The sequence below is a fragment of the Uloborus diversus genome, chromosome 4, assembly GCF_026930045.1.
Source record: "Uloborus diversus isolate 005 chromosome 4, Udiv.v.3.1, whole genome shotgun sequence".
NCBI lineage: Eukaryota > Metazoa > Arthropoda > Arachnida > Araneae > Uloboridae > Uloborus > Uloborus diversus.
The window spans coordinates 61,811,045-61,830,217 of record NC_072734.1 but is presented as its reverse complement, the minus strand read 5'-3'; the positions used below and the strand labels follow the sequence as shown (position 1 = coordinate 61,830,217).

At 32.2% G+C, this 19,173-nt stretch overlaps 1 protein-coding gene across 1 annotated transcript in view; it reads right to left on the bottom strand.

Moving 5' to 3' along the window:
• Positions 1-3,061: 3,061 nt before the first annotated feature.
• The window catches only part of LOC129221528 (chitobiosyldiphosphodolichol beta-mannosyltransferase-like), a 65,675-nt gene continuing 49,563 nt past the window's right edge, over positions 3,062-19,173 (bottom strand). Inside the window, exons 10-13 of the mRNA XM_054856018.1 lie at positions 15,763-15,873; positions 6,623-6,737; positions 5,545-5,620; positions 3,062-4,162 (exon numbers count right to left, since the gene is read on the bottom strand). Of these exons, the coding sequence (XP_054711993.1) occupies positions 4,019-4,162; positions 5,545-5,620; positions 6,623-6,737; positions 15,763-15,873 (446 nt within the window). The 3' untranslated portion in view covers positions 3,062-4,018. The remainder of the gene's footprint in view (positions 4,163-5,544; positions 5,621-6,622; positions 6,738-15,762; positions 15,874-19,173) is intronic.

Below are 19,173 nucleotides of genomic sequence, written 5' to 3'. Positions count from 1 at the left end.
TATTGTGTGTGATGTTAAATTGTGTGGACAATAGCAACTTTTGATTATTAACATAACTAAATTGCTTGGTTTAGTTATTAACTTAATGTTGAAGATATACTATAGTTGTAAATTTGCTCTATTCAACAAGGAAGCAATTTAATTTGTATTTTTAAATAATCATTTTTCTGTATTTTCAATTAACTTAGCATCAGCATAATTTTAGTAGAGTTTTTAACACATGTAAACAGTAATAGTTTTTTTTTTTTATTATTATTTATTACCCATTCATTTTACTTTCTAAAAGATTTGCTACTGTTGGAATGTAAACTTTTTATTGTTTCATAAAATTAAAGAATTTTTCAACTTTTTTGGTTTTAATAAGTTACTTTGTATTCTGAAAATGTTACTGTGATAAAAAACGCAGCTGAAGAATCTTGTGTGTGGTTTTTTTCCCTCCACAAATGGACAGAATTAATGGCAAAAAAGAAAAAAAAAATCTATTTAAATGAATATTCAAAAGACGTCTTAAACATACAGTCTTATACAAAAGAAGTTCAGAAAAAACAATGAGAAATGAATACAGAAAAATTAATATCTCATCGTCTGTAAATATGGCAATAGATTGCACAGAATTTGTAGATTACTGCATACACGTACTATTTCAGGGTTATATGCAACATCTTTTTCTAGTTTTTTGTGGGATGTCTTTTCATCTCTCACTTATTTTGCATTGAAAAAGGGATTCCTTGTAACTCTGAAACAAATGCATGCAGTAATGTGCAATTATAAGTTGTTATTTCTGATTTTTACTTTTCATGCACAAAACAATACATTATTTTTGTGTACTCCAGAGGTAAAGTGACATAGCAAGCAAATATAATATCCAGATCTCGATTCAAAGAGCTTCACTTTTCGTCTGTAAATTTCAAGTAGCCTATGTAGTTAAGCTTTTCCAGCTTAAAACTATAAAGGCTATGTACTGCGGTGGAAAAGGTAAGGGGCTACATATGCTAATTTTTCTTTTCTTTATTTCATACATTTTTGTCATCTATTGTATTTGATTAAATGAATCAATTAACCAACGTTTTGAAGCACAAAAATTGCAAATTACTTCATACACGTATTTTGGTGTTACAAAGGAACATCTTTTTCAATGCAAAGAAGGGTAAGCTTCTGGATGAAAAGTCCGTAACACCGAAACATGTGTCTGAAGTAATTTGCAATTTTTGTGCTTCAAAACCTTGGTTAATTGATTCATTTAATTTTCAGCACAAAGGTATTTATTCGTTATTGAGCTTGATTGTAACAAGCTTTTTTATTTGGTTTCTGCCAAAAATAAAGCATACCCAAAAAATTTCAAATTCCAACATTTCCTTTCTTAGTATAGAATCCAAAACATGTTTCAAATATCTCAAAAATTCATTTCTGCAGATTTTGCCCTTTACCTTCCCACAGCAATGCATGTTTCAGACATAGCTTAATTGCAGCTTTTGAGCTGAAATTATGTAAGTAGCGCAAGATAAAAAAAAAAAAAAAGTTACTGTAGAGATCCTGATCAATCCAAATATTACAAACAAATACCAAAACAGTCTGTTGTGACATTCAAAAAATGCAGTTTCACCTTCATTAGTGATCCATTATTTGCTTGCCGTCCTGACTTGCTCTCTGGCCAGGGCTGCCATTACACTCAGCATTATAATCCAATATTGTCATGACAATTTACCCATAGAGTACTACACATTTCAGCTTGAAATGCTGTGAAATTGAACCTAAAGGCCTACATGAAATATTTTTCGTTATAATTAGCATTAAAAATAACTTTAAAGGTATCCAAACAGTTTTCATTTTTAAACAAATTGTCAGATTAAGAACAAAATAAATTACACATCTATAACCTGCGTACTAAACAGGAATTACTGTAGAAGAATGTAATGTTCATTTGTTAAAATTATTTGAATATAGCTTCACAAACATTTCCATTCCTGAATAAGTAACGTAAAAGAAAGAGAAATCTTAGTCATATGAGCAAACCTACACAACTGGAATGTGTAAAAAGGTATGAATGTCTACTAATTTGTTTAAAACCATTTAATATTGTAAGCTCTGAAATTAATAATGGTTTTTTTTAACATGATTTTTTTAAATAAATAAAAATCTATTTCATTGAAAAGCACTTTGTTCAGGTATGTTGCCATTAAATACGTTCGACAAGGTCATTAATCATTTTGAAAAAAAGATTTTCATTAAATAAAAAGGAGAAAGTCAGGATATTTTCTAGAGACCTGATTTCGACCTTTCCTGTACTTCAAAACTTAACTTGCACTTAAGATGTCTGCCTGCTTATCTTGTTTTGGGCAGGATGTTATTAAGATCAAGCAATAAAGCAAAAACGAATTTCATAAAATTACATGGATCTATACAATTTACAACACGCACCCACAGTTTATTCCCTCTAACCTGTTAACCCTTTTCCTATAATTCACCATGGCCTTTGCGAGACATAATTGTGGTTGTCCTGATTAAGAATAATTTGTCCTGATTTTCTTAAAAGTCATTTTCAGAAGTCCCAATGGGTTTTCAGTTTGTCCCCGGGGGAAACGAGACCTTAGTCTTAATTTTTAAAGGTTAAAATTTGCGATACACTTGGTAATCGGTAATCAACCACTTGTTGATTAACCTATCAGACAATATTGACTTATTACTCCACTAAAAAAATTTTTATGCAAAAACTATTTACACTTAGAACAAGTTACGATGCTGAATGAGTTTTAGTTCTTTCTCAATGTGCTCTGCAACATGACATAAACTTAAATAGAATAATTATGAGGCTGTTGAGTCATTGGACACAAAACAAAGTATTACCGTATATACTTGCGTGGGGCCGTGGTGACCTGACCGTTAAGGACTCGGACTCATTACTGAATTGTCCTGAGTTGGATGACAGCCGGTTGAAGATTCTCCGTGTTCGTGACTGGGGGGGGGGGTCCTAAATATATCATGGTCAAAGTCCTTCAAGCAAAACAATACCTCCGGGGGCGCTGAACCAGGAATTGCTTCACTTCTGGTCCGGATCAAAAAACTTTATTGGTATTAATTCAAAATCAAAGCAACAAGTAACAAAAATGGTATCAGCGAAATTGAACCCTTCACAAAAATTGTTCACAAAAATGAACCCTTTTTGACCGAAAGGATAAAAATCTTACATTTTTTAACATAAGAATGTGCGTTACATTTCATTTTCTTTCTTTATTTTAATAGTTTTTACACTCAAAGATCACCTCAACTTATATTCAGGTTTTCGATTTTTTCCCGATTTTTCTCTTAAAAGTAGGGTGGTTGATTTATAATATGCAAGATCAAATTATACGCGAGTGTATACGGTTTTTCTGGCATTTAGCTTAATTTATTATTTAATTTACTCTCACCCATAAGGATTCTGGTATAGATTCTAAATGAAGGATGAGAAAAATCTTATATAAAACCAGTAAAATGCAGGATTAAAACTTTTACAGGCCATGGAGTTCTCAGTTTTATTAACTCTAAAGCCTTTAGAATACCCCACTAATATTTTCAGTTGGTTGGCATGGTTGTAAAAAGGGACGTTTTACTCTGGTACAACAGATGAACCAGAGATGTAGCACTAAATTAAATTGATATACAGTTGACACTCCATTTTACAAACATTTAATACACTAACACTCAGGTTAATCCGTAAACAGCTTGCCAGTCTCAAAAAATCTGTGTTGACAACAATGTTGAAAACAATACTATTCCATTATAAAAACTCTCAATGTTATGCATTTTTTGTTTCAAACAGTTCATAAAATCCAGTGTCAACTCTGTATTTCACTGTTTAAATTAACTGTGTTGTTTAACCATGTAAAATTCAAGAGCATAGTTTTAGAAGAAAGACTTTTTGGGTAATGTTCAGAATCATAGGATATTTATATCTTTCTTCCATTATCACATTAAGATGGCCCCCATTTTTAAGTAATACACTAAACATATTTCCTTCGCCTTGAGGCTAGACACACTTTTATCTGCGATCCAAGACTTCCTTTAGCATTGGATAAATGATGTTGTTCCAATTTTCTTCCCAATGCAGATGTCTAAACTGAATCAAATTCTTTTTAAGTCTTGACAACTGAGTCGCTGTTTCTGGAAACCCCTTAAACAGAGCCTAGTGAAAAACAAGCAGATAAGTTTGGATTTGATAAAAAGGCAAGTTAGAAACAATTTCTATTTTATGTATAGCTGATATATTAGTTAACTTTAATTGTTTTTAATAATAGGGAAATGTGGGGCAAAGTAAAATAGTTAGATAGCATATCTTTTTCAAAATGAGGAAATTAGAAATTAAAAATTAGCACATAGGGAAATAACAATGTATTTTATTGGAAAAATCTTGCAATAAAATATTGTATTTGATTTTTGGTAGTAAATTTGCACCTTCAAAAAGGGGGGGGGGGATTTTTGCTAAAAAAACAAAATTAGTAACACTAATTTTAAAAAATCTGAGGACACCTCACTGCTTCATTTTTATATGTATTAAATAATGCATGTTTTTTGAATAACTAAAAAAACAAGGAAACACTCAATTAAATATTTTCTTTCCTAGTTTAACGTGAACCCATGCAAAAAAGCATTTTATAGAGAATATGTTCCCAATATTGACAACTTTTACATGATTCAATGGATAATTCTCTAAATAACGCCAAATTGAAACCAGATTGGAATAATAACCTTTTTTACCAATTTGGCGACAAAACCAAGCGATCAAAAGCTTGGCGATATACCACCAATTGTTCGCCAAATTATAGCATCACTTGAGTTTGCATTGAAATTAACACATTTTCCCCAAAAAGGTTAAACATAACCCTTCTGTAACATCTGGATGCAACTAAAAGGGGAGGTGCACAACTAGACCCCACTAGGAATCTACATACCAAATTTCAGCTTTCTACTGCATACTGGTCTTGAGTTATGTGAAATACACGCATTTATACATATATACAGACATCACAAGAAAATTCGTGGTAATTAACTCTGGGATCAATCAAAATGCACATTTTGGGCATCTCTGTGTTCTTAGGTACATATGCATGTGCAGTCGGGCCGAAGAAAAAAACTTCAGGGGTAAGCAAAATGAAAATTTAGGCCGATTTTTTAGTGAAAACTTTATAAATATAATACTTTTTTTACTATGTAAAAGTAAAGTAAAAATTTATCACACTGTGTAAAAATAAAAAATTAAGTGAGACTTTTTTCTAGATATAATATTTTTGTTTAGAAATAAATTAATTCTAAATGAAAGAACCCTTTAATTTTATATCCATCAAGCATTTAATTACCATTGAGCAAAATTATTTTTCCATGCTATAAACTGATATTACTTGTCTACTCAATTTACAGGCATTTAGAAATTTTGCAGACTATTTTACAAGTCTTCTTCAAATGAAGTTCAATTTTTTTTTTCCAACTTCAATTAATTCTTTTAAATATTCATCAAGAGTTTTATGAATGTGTAGAACTTTGTGAAGGTTATAAAGTTTTCCAAGTTACCTGCAATTGCTGGCTGAGTTGAATGCTGTTGATGAACACTTTGCCATTAATGTCGTCTTTTACAAGCTCTGATAAACTGAAATGAAAAAGAATAAAGCCAATGAGTATTATGTTCATATTTTGATATAAAACATGTATATTGAGTACTGTTTTTCTCAGTTTTGGTACAATGACTCTAATATCTGTAAATGAGCTTAATAGATTTTTTCTGGTTACATCCATTTATCTATCCTTGCCCCAAAATTATATTCACATAAAAGTCACACATTTTTAGTCTAAATTACAAAAATGGTAAAATATGCAATAGTTTTCTTCTTGAGTTATCAGCACTACAAATAATGTCTTGAGAAAAGCTTGATCTTTTTGTTCTTGGCGTGTGTCCGTAATAAACTACTTCGGAAAGATTGGTGCCATTGCCTCGAAAGGTTGGACTTCTTTGTTAATAGATAAGACAACACAAGAAAGATTTACAATACATAGAGAGGAAATAACACCAGCACCGGCGGGAACCGAACCCGCAACCTCCGGCATATGAAGCGAAGCTTCTACCATAGTGCCACGGAGGCCCCGCTTGATCTTTTTCAAAAAAAATAAGAGTTAATTTTGCATTTGAAAATACTTTTGTGCACTCAGCCACTTAAATTCAAAATTTTTTAACAATAGTAACATTCCTAAGAAATAAAGACCTTTGTGCTGAAAAGTTAAAAAAGGTTAAAGAAAATTGTAAATGCATAAATTTGAAAAATTCCACACATGTTTCAAGGTCAGTAGTGGATGTACAAGTTTTGGGGCCTGTCATGATATCATTGGGGGGGGCTATTTGTCTATAACAAAACTAAAGAAAACATCACTTATAGACACATTTTTATCCCCTACAAGGTCCTCATGTATGTGGGGTGGAGGGCCCTTGCAGTGTGACATTTACGATACGGTGAATCTGTCACTGTTCAATGTCCTGTCTAAGGAATCTCTTTGTAAATGCAAAAAGAAGTGAACTTGTGGATGTAAAGACATCCAAAAGCTTTTGCTAATTAGTGAATTATATTTTTAACAAAATTTTAAATGAGGAAATACTGACCATGGAAATGAAATAGCACACACCGGAAGACAGCATCCAAACATATCAACTACCTTCATTGGCAAGTCCAGACCACTAGAGGAAGTATGTAGACTTACTCCTAAGTCAGCACACCCTAAAAGGGAATTATACATTGTTTGTTGAATTGGCTGAACATTTGAAAACAGAGTGAAAAGGCTTCAAAATGACTTGAAAAAAAAAGGTCTTCCACTTGAAACTTGATTTTGATCACTATTTCAAAGGAAAATCAATGACATAAGATGATATGAATAACTTGGTGGTAGTGCTACTTCCGTTAAAAAAAATTTGTTTATCAAAACATTTTCAACTTTTTTTCTTTTTAACATTAAACTTTGAGAGTAAATGCTTTATCTTCTATGGTCAAACTTTAAAATCAAAGAGTTAAGAATATTTTGCATCGTGATTTTCAGGCTAGGGGAGAAAAAAATGACTGCTTTTCTGTTAATCATACTACAGCTTCAACAAATGACATGCAATTTGCATGATGAAACTTTCAAATCAACGATGAAAAAAAAAACAATACCTATTTTGGCTTGTTAGGAAAAGTCGTATTTGCACTTTTTATCAAAATAGAGTTATGGTCACCAGGAGTTTCTTTGTCACCTATTTTACCTAAATACAATGTTTCATGGTCATATGTCAATGCAGGGATGAAAACAGTCCAAAGTAAAAAAAGAGGAAAAATTGTGTAGCTTAAAATTTGGATTTTTTAAAAAAATTTACGCAAAATTATACATATATATTGATACTATGCTGTCTTTTAAATATTAGTAGAAAATATTTGTTTTATTCTCCGGTCCACAAAATAGGTGAAATTAAAACTTTATAATGCGACGTCAAATGTTATAAAACTTCCATATAACTAAACACTCAATACAAGCTGAATCGTTAGACACCATAATTACAAAATGAAAATATCAGTGTTGCCAATCTTGGAGAAACTATTTGAGGAGCACTTGTGGTGATTTTGAGAAGCATTTTGAAGTTTTGTAGAGCAGCTGGGTATATTGTATACAAATCAATAAACTTAAAAAAAAAGAAAAAAAAAAACTAAAACCAATCTGAAACTGTTTCTAAGATGGCCATTTTAAGCATTAGCATAAAAATAATTACTTTAAAATTAATAAAACAGCTTTAAACACTATGTCATGCTTGGAGAGTAGAAGCATCTTTAATTTCCTATATTTACATGCATTATATCATAATAAAATAGCACAATATAATTGAAATAAATTAGAATTCATTAAAATCTTCAAGAGCTATATCTCTGGTAAGCATTAAAACTGTATCTGACAAATGATGTTGGCTTGAATGGGTGTGGCAGTCTTCAGGAGAAAAATATATATATGTAAGAAGAGTTGAAAATAATAGTCTACAAAAAGGTATTAATGTCTAAGCAGTAGAATGGCATAGCAGACAAAAATGAGAGAGTGTTAAAGCCGATGCAGTCAGATTTCAAAAGCTACATCTAATGATTGCACCGTCACTCTCCTGCGTGTCCCCCCCCCCCCCCCAACAGCTAGTTACTTCCATCAGTTACTTAGCGTCGTTCGTAGAAACTACAATTTTTTTTTGTAGCAGTTGGCAGCTGTGGATGAAACACATTTAACACAGAAATGAAAAACGTGGAGAAGCTAGTTAAAAAATTGTAATTTTTTAAAAATGGTTTAGAATTAAAAGATTTTTGGTCTCTTACGAAGCCTAACTGCTTTCTCTACCTTACAAAAAAGATGTCCACGAGGTGGGGGGGGGGGATCATTGCACAGATTTAGCCATTGAAATATCTAAGGAGGTTGTTTTTAGGGGTATTTTTCTGATTTGGGAGGAGGGAGTCAGTGGTATTTGGGAGAGTGCCCCATCACTCGGGGCGATGGGCACCCTGCTTAATATCGATAAAAATAATAGCAGAGGTAAACAAAGGAATGTTGACCGTACTGTTTTATGCTTGTCAGTAGAAAGACTGCCATTTTGAGAACACTTGGTGGTACTTAACCTTTTTTGACTTTTTCTAAAGTCATATTAAAAATCCTTTTTATTAAGCAGTTGGTATCTTTTGAAAAAAGAAAAAATAACCTTCTTTTTTGGATAAATGACACATGTCTGTGGCAACTTTATCTGAATCATAATCAAATGCTAAAGAAAAGAAAGAAAAAAAGCTTGCTACTAAGCTACGTTTAATATCAACAGATTAGCGAACCATCGGGAAAAGATTTAAATGTGGCAAACATTGGTGAAAAAACAGCAGCTCATTCTCCAAGAATAAGGCATAGAGACACCCAATCAGACTTTTTACATCCCTTTTTTTTTTCCTTACGCGATGAAACAAAATAAATTGGTTATTGTCCTTGAAAAGTTATTGCTCGTGTTCATGTTCAGGTAAGAAGCACAATCATATTCTAAGATTCTATACTCTGTTCACCAAAATGATAGACCTTTAAATAAACAAATGGGTTACCATATCCTAAGATCCTATAATCTGTTCACCAAAAAGATATACCATGAGTAAACAAATGGGTTGCCATAAGATTGGTACTTTTGGGGATTTTCTATGCAATAAAAATAAAATAAATCAATATTTGTCTGCTCGGCACTGAGCTGCTGTTGTCTGTTAAATTCCTAGTTGAACTTGCATAAAAGTCTTTCCTATTTAAGATGTTTTATTTAGCTTTAATTATTTCAAACTATTAAAATATAACTTCAGATGTAAATGAAGAGGCTGATTTTACACATAAACAGTTTGAAAAAAAAAAAAATTACAAGTCAAGATTTTTCTTCACAAACTAAATGAGATAGATACGTTATTCTATTAAACTGTAAAAGTATTCACTTCCAATAATACGTGATGAGTTAGGTTTAATATAATTGAGTATACTCTAATAACATATTCTGTTCAAACTTTTTTGGTCTCTAATGGGCATGTTCTTGAAATACGTAAACGAAAAGATCCAATGACTGTATTATTTCTTAACAAATTGATTGAAATATTTCCATTCGAAATTATATTTCATATTTCGTAGACATACCATTGATCTGTGCAAAGTTTACCACAATCATCTTTTCACATTATTCTAGTTTGTCCCTAATTTCTAAACAGTATCCCTTTGGCTCAGCTGTTTTTCCACCCTAATGTTATAGTATCTGGTGTAATGGTAATTCATTTGTATATCTTCTTAATATATAAAAATGGAGTTTGGTAAATTTGTTCCCTAAGATCTCAGAAACTACCCGGCAGATTTGACTGAAACTTTCACTGTTTGTTCAGTTTGGTACTGGGAAGGTTTATAGACCAGTTCGAAAAAAATCCAATTGATAGTTCCCTTTTTATTCCAATTTTAGTCCCAATTTTCGCATAAATGCCCCAACATGGGGGTGGAAAAAAACGTGCACATATTGACATTATATGTCCATCGAAAGCGCCAATTTTTCTGCTGAAGATAGCATCTGTTCGAAGTTTCTACGTTGTATAAAAAACGAGTTATGAGCTTTTTTGTTCCCTGTTCGAAGGCTTTCATCAACCCAAGTCATTATTTAGTGTGTCATCTCAACTCCCAAGAATTGTTGTATTGTTAAATATTTTTGCGTTTCGTCTGACTTTTTGAGGCTTTTCTCAAGTCAAATCTTAAAGTAACGTTTTCCCACAAGATTGGCTAAAAATAAATGGATTTGGCTGATCATTTTACTTTTAAACGGAACTTATGTAATTAATGGTTTATTATTATTATTTATGCTGATTGGACACTTGCTCACTATATCCAACCAACCAGCAGAAATATCACCAGAATTTTTTCAAAAAGATTTCAGTAGCTGATGCATTTGGCAGTTTTTTTCCACTGTCGCTGTTTTTGAGCCCAAAGACTACGTAATAATGTTTCTCAGCTTTCACCAAATAAACAAAATATCGCCAATCAAAGATACTTAAAAAAAAAAAAAAAATACTATGTAAAATAATTCAACAACTAAATTAGGCAAACCCATAAACCGCACTAAAACTTCCATTAATTTTTCTTTTTGCACGATTTCAAACAATCGCCAAATTTTACTACTTATTTTGGAAACATTTCGGATGAAACAGTTTAGCGCCATTTTATTTTGACCAAAAGTATCTCAGCATCTGGCAACAATATTTCTATAATAAAAATTAGTAAAGAGGGGGAGTATTATCGAAAGTGTCCCAAAATGATTCTCGCAAATTTGGTAAGATTTTAAACCGCACCAAGTGCCCATAAAAATTGAAATTTCCCAAAATAACTAAAGCAAGTGTAAGGGGAACACGGGCGGCTACATTTTTTAAAACAGTTCGTACATCAATAGCTATAGAGAGAAAGTTTTAGATTTTAAAAAAAGTACTAACGGATAAATCTTTTTAAACATGTAAAGTTTAATTTCATATTTTGGAAATTCTTCAAATTTGTATACACTTCGTGTTTTCGTTTCTAAATGAATACTATTTTGCTCTTTTTACTTACTGCTACTTTAGTTTTATGAGTAAGGAAGAAGCTAGATTTTAAATCACGTCAAAAAGGTGTGTTTTAAGTTCTTTCACTGAAAACAGAAAACAAATGCAAGTAACGATTGTTTCTCATAATTATTGCTGCCCCAGGCAACGCCGGGTATTTTTGCTAGTACAGTAAAACCTGTAAAGTTGACCACCTTTGTAAGTTGACCACCCGTCTATGTTGACCGCTTTTGTCAAGAACGGAATTAGTCCTATCTTATATAATGAAAGAAAACCTCTGTAACTTGACCACCTCTCTATCTTGACCACTAATGAACCCCAAGTTTGGTTTGGAGTATCGTAAAAAACCCTTTGTAAGTTGACCACTTGGTTTATTTTTAAAAATTTTATTCAACAAATTATTATTTTTATTATTTTTTTTATAGCTTTCCAAGAATATTTTTGATGCCAGACCACCATTTTACCAACTAATGAAACAGCAGCATAACTAAACCTCCTTTTGAGTTGAACCACATGGGAAAACTACTAAGAACCCTTTTATTCTCCAAACTTGTTTTTCTTTTGTTGTTAAACGAAAAATTTTTTATTTTTTGATTAACTATAATTTTTTAGGAACTATTAATATAAAATGATTAACTTTTCATAAACAATAAGACTTTTTTTTATCAATTTACTGAAATTTTAAATTTTCATAACATACTATACATCATTCTGGGAAAATAATCTCTAAAAATATTCGAATAACATTTTATATTATTGATTCAAAGTAATGCTAAACAATGAAAGTGAGTTGAACAGAAAGAGTAAGTGTCAATTAGGCAAAAAATGAATGCATGGTGCAAGACTTACAAAAAAAAAAAAAAAATAATAATAATAATAATCATTACCCCCTTTATAAGTTGACCACCTGTCTAAGTTGACCACCAAAGTATTTCACCGCAAGTGGTCAACTTACACAGGTTTCACTGTAACTAATAAATGAATGTTCAATGTAATTCTCAATTTTCCTTATAACTCCATTTTCATAAAACATGTATTGATCACTGTTTGCACTTAACCCATAGTTCGTAACTTAGAAACATCAATATCTTTCTTTCAAAATGCTGTTATTCTTATCTTAATCTTATGAGAGCTACCAGACACAGGAGGGTATGGTACATTATACTTTGAAACAGGTTACAAGAGTAGAGTCAAACAACTTGGTCTTATGTTGTCTTTCTGGCTTTTTTTTTTTTTTTTTTCAGTCCTTAATTTTAATCAAAGTATTGCCTCTTTGACCGTTAAAGTAGGGGAGACCGGGGTTAGTTGTTACAATTTTTTTCAATATTTTTTTACGCTAAACTATTTAAATTATTTAGATGCGTGAAACTTTAAAATGTATCTAGATTGTTTAACATTCATAACATATTTTTTAAAAGTGATTACAAACCACTACTCCAAAATATTTCAGGGTTTTTGAATAGATGTAGATTGTAACAACTTACCCCTCCACGGGGCATGTTGTTACATGAGATATATTTTAGTGATGAAATGAATTTTACACATTTTCTGGTTTGTTCTGTTAAATTTTAAAAATTCTTAACTGCGTTAAAAATCAAAAACTTTTTGGCTTTACAAATTTACTTCATTAATGACTTATTCTAATAAAATATCATTATCATTGTCTGAATTACAATTTTCACAAGCATATAATTTATCAAACTTAGCACATCGGTCATGTACCCATTTGTCAAAATTACAACATTGAAGGTGTTTAGTTGGTTTTTTGGATTCTGTGTACGGTTTAGAGCACTCTATGCAGAACCAGTCTTCATCATGTTCATCCAAAGGACGCACGCACTGTTTGGACACAGATTTTTTTTTTTTTTGCCTGTGTGTCTGTTGATTTCTTCTCTGTTAGACACAATTTCCTTTTCACAGATTTTTGTTTCCCAGCTTCGGCTTGCAAAATATTTTTTTACTGGTGTATCTATTAAAGTGGCGCTGACCTATGGTTTCCGCTTGCGAACCGTCTTCACTTCTGCACTCCTGCTGCGTGGAGAAAAACCTACATTCGAATAATACATTATTTATTATTATCATTGTTGTAATTATTATTATTATTTATTCAACCATACATATTAACAATAAATTAATCATAGAATGAAAGAGATCAGAATTATTACTTTTATTGCTATTGTCATTTAACTACAGTACTTTATATGAATTAAATCATGCAATAAAACAGATCAGAAATAAGACTTACCATCACTAGCATTTTTCATCTTACTACAGAATCTCTCTAGTGTGTCATGAAATTCATCGGCTGTCTTTCGTAATGAACTACCTGCAATTACTTCTTTATCCACATCCAGATATGTTTCTTTAGGTGCATTGCACCTGCCCGTCTTGTTTTTATAGTCTCCCACCATATCACATTTAAAAAGAAAACATAATATTAAATTAAAACTTGCATGGGGCAAGTTGTTACTTGTAACAACTAACCCCAACAAAATTGTAACAACTTGCCCCATACGATGCCACTTTAGTTCTTGGTTCATATTACTGGTATTATATCTTTATATACCTTTTTATTTTAAATATGTTAGCACTTACCTAAAAATGTAGGCTTTCACGTGGTACAGAAATAAATTCGTTATCTGCAACGGCTTCGTCACAAATAGAAAAATAACAGCGGAAAGAAAAATTACTTCCAGACTCAAAAAACCATTTTCCTAGAGCACTCTCCATGCTACTGACTGCAAGCACTCCAGTAATTGTCAGGGAATGCAGATGGGTGAGTGCTATCATCTACTACAAGTAAAGTCAGTTTCTCCTGGCGGTTATTTTTAAATTCGAATGTAACAACTAACCCTGGTGTCCTCTACATCATATTCTGCTGAAAATGTTATTCTTCATTTTTCCTTTTAAGTCAATGGCTTTTTTTTCTTCTTTACCTTTTGATTTTGCTATTGACCACCTTGGCTTAATCTTCTTTGGTAATTATTCCCATATCTTTCAAAGCAGCATTCATAATAATTGAGGCTGATGTATCGGACAGGGGCAGATACAAACTACCACATTAAGAAGGGGGAATCATGCTGAAAATTACCCCCCCCCCCCTCCCCGCATACACGAGCGATCCTACGGTCTGGGATACGAACAATTTCTGATGCTTGGGTATCAATAAAAAGCAGCAAATCGGCCACGAATAAAGTGCTAAGCAGGGCACAAACGTTAGTAATTAATCTCACAAGCAATAAAAAGAAGAAATGTTTTAGATATTTAATTTAAAAAATAATAAATGGAAAAAAATTACTGAAATCGTTTTTTTTCCTTTCAAGTATTTTTTACATGTAAAAACAATGTCTTCGTTTACATTTGAAAAGAAAGAATACAGTCATTGCAGAAGGTTAACGACAGCTAAGAGATCTTTTCGGTTATGTATTTCAAGAAAATGCCCATCAGAGAACCTGAAAGTTTCAACAGAATATGTTATTATATTATACATACTCTATAAAATAAGACCTAATTCATCATGTATTATTGGAAGTGTATACTTTTACAGTGTAATTAGAATAACTTACAGAATAGAATAGAGTAACGTCAAGAAAACATTATATTGGTCAATTCTGGTCAACAATAGAAAACATATGAGAGAGCTGGCTGAGCCCTCAAGAGCGTTAAAGGGGATAAATGGCTGAACTCGGTAATTATGTTTCAAAATTCAAGATTGTTTCAATATATTTCAATGGAATTCAGCTGCTTGATGCTTATCTCATTTACTTTGGTGAAGAAAAATCTTGACTTCTAATTGTGTTTTTTTTTTCTTTTCAAACTTTTTATGTGTAAAAACAAGCTTTTTCATTTACATTTGAAGTTATAATTTAATAGTTTGAAATAATTCAAGCTAAATAGAACATTTCAAATAAGAAAGACAACAAACTAGAACAAAGAACCCCGTTGATAGCGGTGATCGCAAGGAAAGGACAAGTCAGAGCTGAGACAGCACATGCGATGTGTGATCTTGATGCACATTTGAAAACCATTTCGCAATTACCTAGAACATTCAACTAACTGTACATTAATTATTTAACTCTCCAGAGTTTAATTTCAACAATTCATAGATTCAAATGGGAGATAATTATATTTTATCCGCTCATTTTCGCGAGTTTAGTGAAAAATGAGGCTAAATACTTAAAATTGAACCTCAAATGGGCAGCTAAAGATATTGTTTAATTTAGCTGAAATTTTGTATGATAAATAGGCTTAGTAAGAGGCAACTTTTCTGCATACAGGCTAAACATATTTCTCAATTTCGTTTTTTTTTTCACTCCACCCTAATGCATAATCCTATAAAGATAAGGAAAAAAGTACTCCAAAGTTTCAATCTATCCATATATGTGGTTAATACCTCCAAATGGCGCCTGTTTTTCTTTCTTTCTTTTTTTTTTTTTTTTTTTTTAACATCTAGTTATCTTTTCCATGAAAGCAATATAAGGACATAATTTTATATCACCTTAACCATTAATGTTCATCAAACCTTCTAAAAGACTGTACATTACTCATATAGTTGAAAATTAAGTACAAATACTAAAAGAAAACAAGTATAATAATTATGGAAAAACTTAGAATATCAGATATTTAGAGTTGATTTTAAAATTCATTGAGAATATTTACAAACCAAGAAACAACGGATAATCCGCAGCTGGTAACCACAAAGTCAATACCTCTACATGGGAAAATCCTTTGTCTTTAATTACTTTTTCATAGTGTTCTTTTAGTGGTCCTTTGCCTAGTCAAAAAAAGAATTTCAAGAAAAATGCACAAGAAAAGCTTTTTCATGTCAATAAAAGGAGAAAATCTGTTAATTTAATTAATTATTCATAAACAAGAAAAGGGATAAATAATGTTTAAGTTGTTAAATAATTTACTTCAAATAAGCAAAAAAAGACATTTTTAATGGCCAAAAACTTTGAATGGGAAAAATCCTTACATTAATGCTCGAATTTGATTTCAGTGGTACACAAGACATTTCTAAAGGGTTAGATTTTGTTAGTTACGATTTACTTTAACACATGCAGATATGCTTAAATACACACATACATATATAAGCTGATTCAAAAAAGTGGACAAAATGACATAGCAGAGCAGCCATAAAACAATAATCAAAAATCACACAGGAACAGAGAGACGCAAACACAATACTGACACACAGGGGCGAATCTAGAGGGGAGCCATGGCCCCTCCCAAAACCTTGTGATTGTAGGAATTTTTTTCAGAAGAAAAAAAAATGAAAGAAAATATTATGAGAAGATAACAAAATTTAACTTATGTTTTATTTTAAAAGCAATTTAGGTCTTAATTGGGAGAGAAATTATATTCCCCTCCTTAAAACAGAACTATTATTTCCATAATTTTGCTCTAGCTTTTGCATCATTCTTTATTCTAACTTCAGACACTTGGACATTCTCTAAATGCTGCTTTCCTCAGAGTACACCTTTTGCTCAAGAGACAAAAGAAAGCCTAAATTTGCGTTTTTATGGCTTTAATTTCGAAACTTTTCAGGAGAAGAGTCCCCGTTTCCTATGCTTCTTCACAAATGTTACAAAAAGTAACCAAAAAATTGCATTTCAGAACTTTAGTTTGGAAAATTTTTCAACAGAGATTAGCTTACTCAGCCCTTGTCCCTTAACTTTCTTAAAAGCAGCATAAATGTCCTTTTTTGGGGCTTCAATTACAAATAATTTCCGATAGAAGTCCCCCTAAGCCCCAGTTAATATCGTGATGATAACTTTAAAATAAGGTTTTTGGAGCTCAGCTCATAAATCTTCTATACCTTTCTCTGCAACGTCAAAAAAAAGCTTGAAATTGGATTTTTAGAGCCTTAGTGGCAAAATATTTCCAAGAAGTGGAGATTCCAAGCACTCCCACTGTTTCTTCAATAGTAGCAAATATTACCTAAAGGTGCATTTTTAGGCTCAAGAACAGAAGAGCACCCAACCCCTGTCCTAATTTCTCAACATATAATGGCAGAATATTTCAGTTTCTAAGCTTACCTAGTTCTGAACTATTTTCTCGGTGCAAAGAAATCCATGAATGGCTACAGCACAGTGGTCAAAATTCTTACAAACAATAAATGAAAATTTAAAAAAAAAGAAAAACTAAAAAAAACTTAATTCAGCTATTTTTGAAATCCCTCCCCCCCCTCGCATCCCACTCCTTTCATCGCTGTCACACGTATTCGTCACACAGAATTGAGCTACTTCCAGAAAATTCATAATAAGTTAAAATGAAATAAAATCGCTTGAACCTTCTTTGCAACGGACATTTAACTCCATCCCGTCTTTGAGGTTGTCTTTGTTAGAAAACAGACACGACTACAAAATGTTTGGAAGCAGATATTTTCTTTTTCCAAAAATTTCATAAGAAAAAAAAATCTCCCCCCCCCCCTCCAAAAAAAAATTTCTGCTTTAGCCCTGGCTATTGGGCAGTAATTTACTGAATACACCATGCCTTGCCTTCAATCCTCGAGTTGAACCGAACCATTGCTTCGGTCACTAGTCTGGTCTGCGCTAATTCTGTATTAGCTACCAGTTTGTTTGGCACTCTTGGCTTCCTTAAGAGGTTTTTCATCTCCAGCTCAGTCACTTTCCTATGCCGTGCTGATGAGTGCTAATAAGCACGAAACTGCAGTCCTCGGCTAGAAATGACTGAGCTGGCGGTATATTTTATGTATTTCTGCTTTAGCCCTGGCTATTGGGCGGTAATTTACTGAATATACCATGCCTTGCCTTCAATCCTCGAGTTGAACCGAACCATTGCATCGGTCACTCGTCTGGTCTGCGCTAATTCTGTATTAGCTACCAGTTTGTTTGGCACTCTTGGCTTCCTTAAGAGGTTTTTCATCTCCAGCTCAGTCACTTTCCTATGCCGGGATGATGAGTGCTAATAAGCACGAAACTGCAGTCCTCGGCTGGAAATGACTGAGCTGGCGGTGTATTTCATGTATCAATTTAAGTATTCAATTAAAAATAATAGAAAGATTTAAATAAAATTGCCTCATAAAAGTCGTTAGTTAATGGGTAATCGAGGACTGCTCAATGTTATTGCCTCTTCATTCGCTGTTTTCGCTTCTCGTATATTCAAAGGCTGTAAATCAGGAGTATATACAGGGAGGGGTGATTTAGAGTTACCGCCCCCCCCCCTCAGTTTCATTTTTTTTTACCATAGAAAAGCACTAAAACTAACAATCCTCATCCAAAATTTAACCATATATCCTTTTCTGATTTTTTTTTTTGGCTACATCCAGGCCTATCATTTAGAATTTTCCCACGGAGGGGCAAAGGGCATGAATTCAATGCACACTGTACTGAAGAAGAACCAAAAGCAAAATTAGGGGGCGGGGTATTTGTCCCCTCCTGACACCCAAATGTCAGTCCTGGCTAAGCCAGTTTTAAATGAAAATGTAGGATTCATGATTTTTTTTTTTTTTTACACAACACTCTGTTCTTTTTATTTTTAAGAATAACCTCTGCATCTGTCAGTTTCATCTTAATGTGATTGTTGTGGAGGGGGCGTAACTTGATAAGGCAACACATTTTTAAAGTAAAATTCAAATTTTTAAAACGTTTTTCAAAGCCTGTTAGTGGTTTTTCTAAGGTACAAGAGCCATAGGCATGTGATTTATGTGATTGATGACTAGTTATGTCACTCGTACAGCTGTTTTTAGAGCTGGCAATAAGTAGTTATAAAAAAAATAGCAAGACATGTTTATTTTTGTTTTCACACAGTTTACAAAACATGGTATAAGAAGACTATACTAACGAAACTGCAAACATGGGAGTACACAATCAGTAATTTATTCATTTCCAGGCTGCTGCAGTACTTAAAACTAGAAAATCTTTTCACTTTTATAGTCATGCATTTTTTAGCCTACTTTCCCAGTAAAAGTCAGAGAAAGAAGAAAAAAGCATGAAAGAAGGCTTAATGCATCTTGAAAACATTGCAAAAAACAAAAAAAAAGTCAAAAATAAAACTAATAATAAAATGAATATTGAAAACTTAAAAATTGGAAAGTAGGGTATTGAGCTGG